This window comes from Hypanus sabinus, chromosome 14 (genome assembly GCF_030144855.1).
Source record: "Hypanus sabinus isolate sHypSab1 chromosome 14, sHypSab1.hap1, whole genome shotgun sequence".
NCBI lineage: Eukaryota > Metazoa > Chordata > Chondrichthyes > Myliobatiformes > Dasyatidae > Hypanus > Hypanus sabinus.
In genome coordinates, this window is record NC_082719.1 from 695,966 (window position 1) to 708,386 (window position 12,421).

The window sequence follows — 12,421 nt, forward strand, 5'->3', positions numbered from 1 at the left end:
TAAACCTATGCCCTAATTAGAGAAAGACAGCATGGCTTTGTGTGTGGCAGGTTGTGCCTTATCAACTTGAGTTTTTTGACAAGGTGACAAAAGAGACTGATGATGTTGTCGACATGGATTTTAGTAAGACATTTGACAAAGTTCCTCAGTGGAGGCTAATCCAGAAGATTAAGAGGCATGGGGTCCGTGGTGAATTGGCTGCTTGGATTCAGAACTGGCTTGCGAATAGAAGAGAGGGTAATGGCTGAAGGAACTTATTTGAGCTGGAGGTCTGTGATTAGTGGAGTTCTGCAGAGATCTGTGCTGGGACCTTTGTTGTTTGTAATGTATATAAATGACATGGATGAAAATGTAGATGGGTGGGTTCGTAAATTGCAGTTGATATAACCGTGGATAGTATAGAAGACTAGCAAAGAATACAGCACAATGTAGGCCAGTTGCCGATATGGGTGGAGAAATAGCACATGGAATTTAGCCCAGATATATGTGAGGTGTTGCACCTCAGTAGGGTAAGTGCAAGAAGACAGTACTCCGTTAAGGGCAAGCGTTGCTGAGCAGAGGGATCTTGGCATCCAAGTTCATAGCTCTTTGAAAGAGACTACATGTAACTACCAATAAGGTGGTTAAGAGGCTTATAGAATGCTTGCTTTTATTAGTCAAGGCATTGAGTTCAAAAGTCAGAAAGTTATGTTGCAACTTAAAAAAAAAATCTCTGGTTAGGCCACATCTAAATGACTGCATACAGTTCTGGTCACCCCATTATAGGAGGAACGTTGAGCCTTTGGACAGGGTGCATATGAGGATTACCAGGTTGCTGTCTGGTTTAGAGGTCATGTACTATCATGGAAGGCTGGATAAACTTGGGTTGTTTTCTCTGGAGCATCAGAGGCTGAGGGGAGATTTGGTAGAGTTTACAAGATTATGTGAGGCATAGGTAGCATGGACAGTGTGTTTCTGTTTCTAGGGTTGAAATATCTAATATTATCTAATAGGGCATGCATTGAAGGTGGGGGGAATAGCTTCAAGGGGGAATGTGAGGGGCAAGTTTTTTTTACTCAGAGTGGTGGATGCCTGGAATGTACTGCCTAGTATGGCGGTAGAGGCAATTACATTAGAGCCCTTTAAGAGCAGTTTGGATAGGCACATGGATGTGAGGAGGATGGAGGGATATGGGCATGGTGTAGGGAGGAGGGATTAGTGTTTGGGTGTTTTTGATTTGCTTTTTAGCTGGTTCAGCACAACATTGTGGGTGAACGGCCTGTTCTTGTGCTCTACTCTTCTATGTTTTCTCATTTTTCCTACCAAAATGTAAAACACCCCATTTCTCAAAATTAAATTTGTTATCTCAGCACCCATTCTATCATATCTATACCTCCCAGAAGTCTATGATCCTCCTCCTCAGAGTTCAATACAACGATAGTAGCTATAATCCTGCCATATACACTTGAGTGCAAATCGTTCTTAAGCAATGATCCAAATACTGATCTCTGGGGAAGTCCACTACGTACTTTCCTCCATTGAAGAACATTTTACTACTCCTTTCAGTTATATAGAAACTTTTCTCTCTTCCATGCTGCAACTGCTCATTTCATAGCAAATGTATCAAATGCCATTTGGAAGGCTGTGCAAACCATATCTGATTCATCTCCCTTTTCTGCATTTCATACAACTTCATCAGAAAACTCATCAGCTTAGATACAAAGTAAACAAAATATCTTTTTGGAAGTGGAAGCACTTTTGGATCAGTTGCATCTACAATGGTAGATCATACAAATTGCACAGGGTTTGGAGTAGAATTATAACAGTCATTTGCTAAAATGGTTGGTCCTTTAAAGTGCAGTCCTCTTGGTGGGGAAAATCTAGGTATGTACTCTTGTTTAGTATAAGTATTAGGGGAACCAAGACAAAGAGGGCTGAATAGCTTACTTTGGTCCTTGTGTTCACATGGTTCTGAAATGCATATTCCAATTCTTCTGGAATTTTTGGAATCTAGGTTGTGACTAATTTCCAGTTACAAAATACTGCTTTGCATTAGTGAATCAATGAGATATCTGATCAAAATTGAATGACTACTTAATTTTATATTTGGTCATCTAACAATCTTTATATAAAGTTGTATTCTGAAATTTAATCAAAAGTGAAGTCTGATATTTTGCTAATAGAGTTTCACATTTGCCTTCTGTATTTACAACTAATTCTACTGCAGCAACTGGAGTCCTGTTGTCAAGAAACAAAATTACTACCACATAATTAATCTAGTGTATTTCAAAACTGATAATTTTAATCACAAAACAGTGACATGCCCAACAGGTGCGAAACATCTGACAATGGCATCTTATCAAATACCATTTCATGTTGATGATGATCTCTCTGGTCATCAACCTTCTGCTGGAAACTTCCATTACATTCAAGAAGCTCAATACATCATAAGCAAATAGGTTGTCGGGGAGAACGAATAGGGAGAATTGGAAGGATCAGTGGTTCCACAGCAGTGATGGGAAAATGCACGAAAATGGATATTAAGGAGATTCTTAGAAATAAACCTGATTAGATTTCCATTATGATGTGAAATGATAGAAAAGTTGATTTACAGCATTCTTATCCAGGATAGGGTTGGGCCAGAAAGTGGGGGAAATGAATGCAATTTTCAGTTGCATAAAATTATAAGAAACATGTTTATATGAATGTAATTTCTAGGCAATTGATCTTTAAACATTTACTTTTTCACTCTCACTGAACATGTATTTTAGTAAAGAAATAAATGTAGGCTTAAAGGTGAACATTAATTTTCCACTATTCTGCTGACTAGCTGTCATACCTCAGGAGTGGGGGCCCTTGAAGCTCCTTCACTTGATGCTCCTTCACTGTCTGTAGAAGTGGTTTCACTCTCTGAATCAGAGCCAGAAGAATTGCCAGATTCACTTAAGTTATTTAAGCCACCGCTGGAATGTCTTGATAAAAAAATACCACTCTGGGGCAGGAAGGAAGCACTATGGAATAACAAAAAAAAAGTCAGGCAAAACTAATACAGTTCTTCAAATGTTGATTTAGTTTATACAGAATCATAGGAAAATACTTAAATTGCAGCTGGCCTATTACAATGATTTAAATGTGATTTTAATCATGATGTTTTAACTGCATAAAGTTAACTTAATACTATTTTTAAATATCACAATTTTAAATATCAAATATGATTTTATTGAAAATAAAACTTGAGTGTCTCGCATCAAGCTATGAACCCCAGAGCAAAACACTGCTCCAACTACAGTGTTTGTGGATTTCAGAGCATAATAATTCACAGTAGATATCACATAAAACATTCAAAACACATAACAGCCAGATTCTACACTACTTCAGTATTATGACAACTATGACAATTCACACACACCTTGAATTTATATATAATAAAATTGCAATGTGTGACGAAGTCCTAAATAGTCTTTAACAGTTCTGCTCCTTTAATTGATTTAAGCTCTACATGTCCACTCATAAAATCAGAAATTTAATTGGCAGAGGTAAAAATGCAGCACCTAATTGATGGAATTTTGAAATTCAGGACGTGGAGTTGGTGGTTCATTGTGAATCATTCACATAACAAAGAGACTGCTGTAGGTTCATACAGAACTATTTTTAGCTAAGTTATCAACATGGACGAATAAAAATCTACTGAGATAATGATGGATTCCTCAGGATGTACAGTATGAGAATGAAATCTCATGGCACATGTTTTAAATGAATTACTTTGCACCAGCCTTCAGTCTTGCAGACAGAGCAGAAAGTGAGTACGTTGCAGTGAGATGAAATGGTTCAAATTGCTGAGCATAAACATAAGAAATTCCGTGGATACTAAAAATCTTGAACAACATACACAAAATGCTGGAAGAACTCAGCAAGTCAGGCAACATCTATACAGGGGAATAAACAGTTGATGTTTTGGCCAAGACCGTTCATCAGAACTGGAAAGGAAAGTGCAGCAGACAGAATAATGTATTGGGGAGAGGGAAAGGTATACAAACTATTAGGTGAAAGGCAAAACCAGCTGACGCTGAAATAAGAAATTGGGAACTGATATGTGGAAGAGGTAAAGGGCTAAAGAAGCAGGAATTTAATAGGAGAGGACAGCAGAGCATGGCAGAAAGAGGTGAGGAGAAGGGAAAGAAGGGGAACTGAAGGAAAAAGAGAAAAGAGATTTGGGGGTGTAGTTACAGAATTTAGAGAAATTAATGTTCATGCCATCAGACTGAAGAGTACCTGGACATAATAAGAGATATTGCTCTTCTAATCTGAGTATGGCCTCATTATGGCAGTAGAGAAGGCCATGGACAGACATGTCAGCCAAAGTGAAAGGGATGGCCACCAGGTGATCCTGGCTTTTTAAGTGGATGGGGCAACTAAGCAGTCCCCCAATCTACGCTGGATCTCACCGATGTAGGGGAGGCCGTACCAGAAGCACCAGATCCAGTAGATAACCCTGAAAGACTCACAGTTGAAGTGTCATCTCACATAAAGAGACTGTTTGGGGTTCTGAATGGTGGTGAGACAGCCGCTTCTACACGTCAAAAAAAGGTGCTACCATTCTACTTAAACACACATCTAATGATCCTGCTATGCATTAAGAACTTAAAGTACTGCAGGTCTATACCGTCAACAAGTTGCTCACTGCCAGAGATAATGAAGGAGCTGCATGATGTGCTCCTGCCTAAGTCGATGGAGGCTTACAGTCAAAAAGCGAGCGGCCACATTGGCTGTTTTCCTTGTGATCACAAGACCTCTAGAACATTGTTAATCTGGTACGCTGCAAGTTTGATTCACTGATTTACTGGATGCGAGCAGGGATGGATGGAGAAGGCCTAGTCCTCGGTTGTAGTGACAACTAGGCTTGAAGCCATGGTGCTGCCTATTTGCAGCCACCCGGAGTGATGGGACGAAGCTGTTGTGTTTCACCGGGGCGGTGTCCAGAACAGAGTCAGAGCTGTCCTCTCAGGGTTTCATTGGGCAGAAGACAAGCTCTGTTGTGGCTGACTGAAGTATTTTTAGTGGCTACTGAATGGACTCTGGTTTCAAGCTGCAGGATTGCGTGCATTTCAGCTGCCAGAGTGGCATCTGAGCCATCGCAGTTGTGGCAACTGAAAATTTAAACTGGACTGAGGGGTCTGGACTAATATTATATAGATATACGTATTTGTCTGGGTGTGTTACTAATATTCTGTATGTGCATGTATATGCGAGGACTGGGTATCAAAGCCACTGATTCACCTAGTGGGAGTTGGGCTTTGGGGCAAGGACTGCGCCAGTCGACAGATGATATTGGTGGGCTGGGGTGGGGTGTCTGGACTAACATATTGTGAAGATGAAAACCCAATAGAGCGGAGTTCAGCAGACTGAATTGTAGAAAGATGTGAAGATCAAGGACTTACCTCGGCTACTAAGGAAATACAGAGTTACGTCCATGGCCAAAGCCTGGAAACTGCTGAGCAATGAGAGGCATTGATCGTGTGGATAGTCAGAGGCTTTTTCCCAGGGCTGAAATAGCTGCCGCAAGAGGGCACAGGTTTAAGGTGCTGGGGAATAGGTACAGAAGATGTCAGGGGTAAGTTCTTTTACGCAAAGAGTGTTAAGTGCGTGGAATGGGCTGCCGGCAATGGTGGTGGAGGTGGATATGATAGGGTCTTTTAAGAGACTCTTGGATAGGTACATGGGGCTTAGAAAAATAGAGGGCTATGGGTAACCCTAGTAATTTCTAAGGTAGGGACATGTTTGGCACAACTTTGTGAACCGAAGGGCCTGTACTGTGCTGTAGGTTTTCTACGTTTCTATATCAGAGGTGGCTGACATAAGAAAGTCTTACCAATGGCTGGAAATGGACAGCACAAAGGCGCTGCTCGTGGCTGCACAAGAACAGGCGCTGAACACTAGCAATAGAAGGAAGATGCAAACTGTGTAAGGTATCCGCTGAAATCATCCAGGACATGTTGCAGGGTGCAAGATGCAGGCAGGGACAGCACACACTGAATGGCACAACCAAGTTGCAGGAATTGTATACAGGATCATCTGTGCCGAGTACGGATTGGACACTCCCAAGTCCAAATGGGAAACACCCGAGAAGGTAGTGGAGAATGACAAACTAAGATCCTTTGGGTCTTTCAAATACAGACTGATAACCAGACATAGTAATACTGGACAAGAAACAAAAGTAACTGATGTGGCAATCCTGAATTACAGTAACATCAGGAAGAAAGAAAATGTGAAGCTGGAGAAATACCAGGGCATGATAGAGCAGATAAAGGATGTGGAAGGTTAAAGCCAGGGTAATCCTGGTGGTGATAGGAGCACTTGGGGCTGTGACACCTGGACTGGGAGAGTGGCTCCAACAAATCCCAGGAACAACATCTGAGATCCCAGTCCAGAAGAGCACACTACTAGGCACAGCAAGGATACCACGCTGAACCCTCAAGTTCCCGGGCCTCTGGTAGAGGACGCAAGATTGAGGGAAGAATACACACACACACCACCCATAAGGGGTGAGAAAAAATATACATGCATATTCTGTGTTGTTGTATTTTTACTTATATTCTATATGGTTTTGTTGAGTTGTATCCATCAAGCTGTGGTGGTGTGGGGTGGGGTGGGGGAGGTGGGCCTCAGGGCTTATTACATGATCGTGATCTTGTGTGGGCTTACTGAGTGTGACTGTTGATAATGTGTCTTTGCACACTAATCCCGTAGTAATGCTGTCCCGTTTGGCTGTATTCATATACGGTTGCATGACAATTATACTTGAATTGTAGTTGAATTGAATGAGACATATGCCTTGTCTTCTACAAATAGTATTACAAAATTTATCAAACTCTAGGATGATGGACTGTTGGCCAGAAAGAATGACAATCTTCAAATCAGTGAATTCAAATGAATCAAGGACAGTGGAAACAGTCTTTGTTCTTGGGGGATGGAGGCTGCCATTTTGTGAAGACACTTGATTCTCCATTTTGTGAGCTTGACATGCTGGACTTGATTAGTGTTTTAAAGAAAGCACAAAGACTCTTCAGGTAATCAGCTGGACTGGAGGTCATTTCCAAATAAGGAGCTGTTTGCGAGGTGTTCTTTGGTTGGCTATAACATGCAGACTTGTGAATGCCTGAGGTGATTCGAGCTCATTGCTGACTGAGAACAAAGAGCCATGAGTCAGCAGCTGTCCCTTGATGGGAAGAAGACAATAGATGGAGGCTGTTTGGACCAGAGCCAATGGGCCAGACACATGACCTGCGGCCAATGACACAGGAATGCGACATTTGAATTGATTCGCAATGGATATAAAAGTGGATGCTTTGTGTGCGCCAGTGGCGGTAACTTCGAAGAATAATCATCGCAGACACAAGCGAGAAGAACCCTGCATGAACATGTGGAGAGTGAATCGGGACCACGAGGAACAAGGATCACCTGGCCAGCGTAAATTCCTCCGCCCAGGTAATAACTTTGCTATTCTTTGACTATCCAGGAGAGTCAGGGTTACTTAGCAGTTGTGCGCACAAGGTATTTAATGTATGAAATCACGTATTTGTTAGTTTGAACAATAAAGGTAATTGTCAGTAAATACCGATCTCTCTGTGCCTCACTCAGAATCGTTGGAAGAGGTAGAAGCGGTATCTCTATCTCTCTCTTTTCCAACAAGACAAAGCTAATATTCATTGAAAAAGTAACTCGGTTAAGTCCTCTTCAGATTCATGGTATTGGCACCAGAAGCCAAACCAAGTTGAACTGAAGCTGCATGGCCAAGGTGACTTAATGTAAAACTGAGTACACAAATTTGTATCTGTTGGTGCAACACTAAAAAAAATCATATTCAATGTGGTTAAGATTGGACCAGGTTTCATCAGCAAGAAGGAAAATAATTTTCTAGTCCTCTCTATGTCAATTGATTGTTATCACTTGGTTACTGGGAGAATTGGCAGGGGTTGGAGACTATTGATGGCTTGTTTCTGTGAATCTTTTTTAGCATAGTGTGATAATGTGATTCAGGCCTGGAGATCTTTCCTGTCCATTGTTATTCTATCATTAAAAAGTTTCCTGCCTTAGTTATTTTGCCTATTTTTATTCCCTGGAGTGAGAGCTTTATAAAATTTATTCCCAATGACTATTTTTTCAACCCTATTCCTATTCAATTAAAATTCATTTTTAATAGGCCCAATTTCAGTCAATTAAGATAGAAATTTTGAAGTACTTCAGTGAATTTTCCTCACAGCTGGGGGTGGAATCATGCCAGGATTGAAGGGCAAAGGCAAGCAACCTAGAGATCCATGTGACAAATGGTTGATGCAGTTGGACAGCAATCTAAAGGCATTTCCCAGATTATGACAGAGCTTTCTGAGAATCATCCATGACCCTCGATATTCTGTAAATTAGATATGAACATAAACAGCATGTGGAAGATAATCACAGAAGCAATAGTGACAGGAGAGTGAACAGATACTGCCAGCTCACCACATTACTGAGTCAGTGAATGAGTAAGACTGTTCAGCACCCCTAGGTCTGTTTGGCTTGACCCAGACCCCCATTGTTGTGTGCTGGGTGGAGGGCACAGTGAAACAGCACACAGAAATGGCCTGTTCCAGTCCGCAGAAGGTGCCTACAGCTCTGCATCAGCCATCTAATCCATCCCACTGGGTTCCCAAATGTTCAGTGATATGCATGGAGTGTCCATAACCCAGTGAGACCTTTTAACCAGTCTCTGGAAAAGCAGGAAGAGGGGAGGGAAATCAGCAATAGGTCTTTGAATGTTTGTCCGATTGTTCCTTCTAAACTTTGTAAAATTCAATGCTGTGTAGGATATTGATTTACATTTTACAGTAAGGTACAGGCACAAAGGGTAGTTCCTAGGATTTTGTATCAAAGAGTCAAAAGTATTGAACACACAACACAAATAACTAGATGTGAACAGAAAAATTAGGTACCTTTTCGGAACAGAAATAGGCACTGTTTTTTCCGTGACCTGCATGAGAAGAGGGGAAGAACAGGTATGGAGGTGGGGTGGACAGGGGCATGGGTGGTATAGGAGAAGAGAAGGTGAAAAGAGAAGCACGTAAATCAGTCTTTTGGTTATGTACAAAGAAAATGAGATGATACCATGCATTCTTTCCAAAGTATTTACATCTCTGGAAAGTAATTCCTTTCTCGTATTTGCTGAGTACAGATATTCAACAAAAAGTGAAAAGCTAACCTGATCCCCATCGCTGTCATCACTACTGCTGATCTGTAGGTCATTTTCAAGCATTCTGAAAATAAATTTGCAAATAAAAGTTAGCAAACACCAGAAATTCACATTTGGAAATTTTGTGCACTTTTAGTTACTCACCCAAAATGATTTCCAACTCAAAATATTTTCATTTTCTTATTAAGTTGAAATGTACATTCACCACCACCCCAACAAGCCCCACATCCTGCGTAATGATTCAGTGAGGAAACAGATACAAAAAGGTATATAAATGAGTATGTGAATTAATGTCACACAATGAGTAAGGTGCAAGTTTGAGCTCTAGTTGGCCTGAAACTTCTGAGATTAGGTTCTTCATACATTCACTTAGTTGTTGACTAGAGTTCTTCAGTAAAAGAACTGGTTATAGCTTAACATGGCTTAAAGCTACATTTAAATAAACGACTGAAATAAATTAACATGCCATGTATTTGCTTTGACAATGTATCAAGGATATAAACCGTGCTAGGCCAATGCAAATGACGAGGTATCGTGGTAAGTTGTTTTTTTAAAAAAAACGCAGAGAGTGGTAAGTGCATGGAATGGGTTGCTGGCGACGGTGGTGGAGGCGGATACAATAGGGTCTTTTCAGAGACTCCTGGACAAGTATATGGAGCTCAGAAAAATAGAGGGCTATGGGTAACCCTAGGTAAGATCTCAGCTAAGGACTTGTTCAGCACAGCTTTGTGGCCCAAAAGGCCTATATTGTGCTGTAGGTTTTTCTATGTTTCTCAATTTTTCTGAATTCCATTAAACAATGACTAAAAAGATGCATTCTTCTGAAAGTGGTGCATTTATTCTCTGGGATGAGTATATTTCACCTAGTGGTTTTCCCTAGAAATCATCTATTTAAGAAAACCAGAGTGAAAATGGTTAAGAAGCTCTTTGAGAAACTCAAGGAATGAGATCATTGATAAAGGAAAGATTATCCTCTTCTGTAATTGCTAATATAATTCCAGCATATGCTTATACGCAGGAGGATTTTCACAAACTTATTTGAAACATGCTAAACATCACTTAGGAATGTGTAACATTAACGAATATTCCATTCCCAAACAATGTTACAAAACATGTTACAAAAAAGGGTTTATTTGGCTCGTGTCACATCTTGTGCAACACCGAGGGTACACTAAAATTTGTAGACAATTGTTGATTTAGCTATAAGTCTGAAAAAGTATCTTCACAGGCAAAAATGCTTTATGCTTGAATGCACGAGGTGCAGTTGTGATACATTGTTTGCTGCTTTTCTCTGCATGAAACCTCATTCAATCAACTGTATTTAACAAGCAGAAGGACAGTTTACACAGCACAATAACTGAGAACACAAAACCTTTCAGAAATAATTGATGTGCAGTTATCAAAATGTCACAGCACAGTAATAGGCCACAAGATCTAACATGTTTATACCAGCACTCTCCCACATTTTCCTCCGGGATTATTCCCCCACCTCTGTAATAGCCAAAACTTAGAATGAGAGCAGGAACTTTAAAGATGCAAGTCTTTGATAGTCAAACTGGAGGGAACTTTATCCAATAAAACAAATGCAAGGCTAAGTGGAGCAGCCTTCAGGGACAGAAATTGTGAGATGGGGGGGTGGGGGTGGTTGATGCCTTGGCTTGAGAGATTTTGGTGAATGGGCACAGGTAGATCAGGTAAGATTTTATTTTTGCTGTACACTCCTTGCACTTTATTCCCAGTAGGCAGGATGGCAGTGGAATACTCCTCTTGCAAGACGTGGGAAGATGGGGAACTTCATGGTCTCTCTGATGACTACGTCTGTAGGGTGTGTCCCAGTGCAGCTCCTGACACACTGGGTCATGGAATCAGACCTGGAGTCAGATGTACTGAGAGCCACAGGTGAAACATTTAATGAAGGGGCCACACCTAAGCCTTCAGATAGTTTCCTGGTGGTCACCCATCTAAAAGGAACTAGCAATCACTATGGGGCTACCCTGTGGCCATTCCCCTCAGTAACTAGTATACCCTTGGATACTATTGAGGGGAATGTTCTTTTAGGGGTTAGCATAAGTAGTCAGGTCTCTGGTACCACGACTGGCTCTGAGGCTTACAGGGAAAGGGTGCAGTTGGGCAGAATCATAGTAATAAGAGGATTGATGGTGAGTGGGCAGAATAGAATTTTTGATGCTGCAGAAGAGACCATGATAGCATTTTGCCTCTTGGTTCCAGGGTAAAGGATGTCTCGGAGTGTCTGCAGAAAATTCTTGAGGAAGAGGGTGATTAGCCAGAGGTTGTTGTTACGTGTTGTACAATAGAACAAGGTACAAGGTTCTGCAGAATGAGTACAGGGAGTTAAGAAGAAAGAAATTAAGTAGGAGGAGCTTGAGGGCATGATTTCCAGATTATTCACAGTGCCATGTGTTAACAAGGTTAACAATGGAAGGATAAGCCAGATAAATTTGTGGCTGAGGGGGCTTGGATTCAGGTTCTTGGACCCCTGGGATCTTTTCTGGGATAGAGGTGACCTGTACAAGAGGGAATGGTTGCAATTAAACCAGAGAGGGACCAATATCATTGCAGGGGACTCTGCTAGCGCTATAGCAGGATCATTAACACGGTAGGGATTGGGATGCTGTGCATGAACAAGTCATGGGATGAAGCAGAAGCCAGTGAGAGCAGAGCGAGTGATCAGGACAGCAGAGATACAGGTCAAGAAATACTCAGTTAAACTGTATTTATTTAGTGCTCGAGGTTTAACAGGCAGAGCAAACTTAAGACCATGGATTGGCTCCAAGGACTGAGATGATATAGCCATAACAGAAACATGACTGACAGAAGGCTGTACTGGCAACTCAATAATCCAGGATACAGATGCTACAGGTACAGTGGGGGTACAGGTAAGTGAGGAGAAGGTATAACCTTTTTCTCAACTAGAACCTCAATATCTGTCCACAGCCAAGGTTCCCTAACCTTGCTAAATTTACCCTTCACCCTAACAGTTACAAGTTGCTCCTGGACATTTAGCATCATAGTATTAGAAACTTCACACTTACCATTCATTCTTTTTGCCTCAGACAGGCTCATTCTGCTAAACCCTTCCTAATTCCCTCAGAATTAGCCCTGCTCCAGTTTAGCACCTGTCCTATTCTTTCCCATCTTAAAACTAATAAAATTAAGGTCACTGGAGGCAAAGTGCACTCTGACCACGACTTTGGT

General features: G+C 41.2%; 1 protein-coding gene across 3 annotated transcripts in view; it reads right to left on the reverse strand.

The window, feature by feature from the left end:
* LOC132404517 (AF4/FMR2 family member 3-like) overlaps positions 1-12,421 on the reverse strand; it is a 153,948-nt gene that overhangs the window by 38,558 nt on the left and 102,969 nt on the right. For all 3 annotated transcript variants that reach the window (XM_059988678.1, XM_059988677.1, XM_059988676.1), the window contains exons 8-10: positions 9,215-9,269; positions 8,949-8,986; positions 2,819-2,990 (exon numbers count right to left, since the gene is read on the reverse strand). In XM_059988678.1, coding sequence (XP_059844661.1) covers positions 2,819-2,990; positions 8,949-8,986; positions 9,215-9,269 — 265 coding nt within the window. The remainder of the gene's footprint in view (positions 1-2,818; positions 2,991-8,948; positions 8,987-9,214; positions 9,270-12,421) is intronic.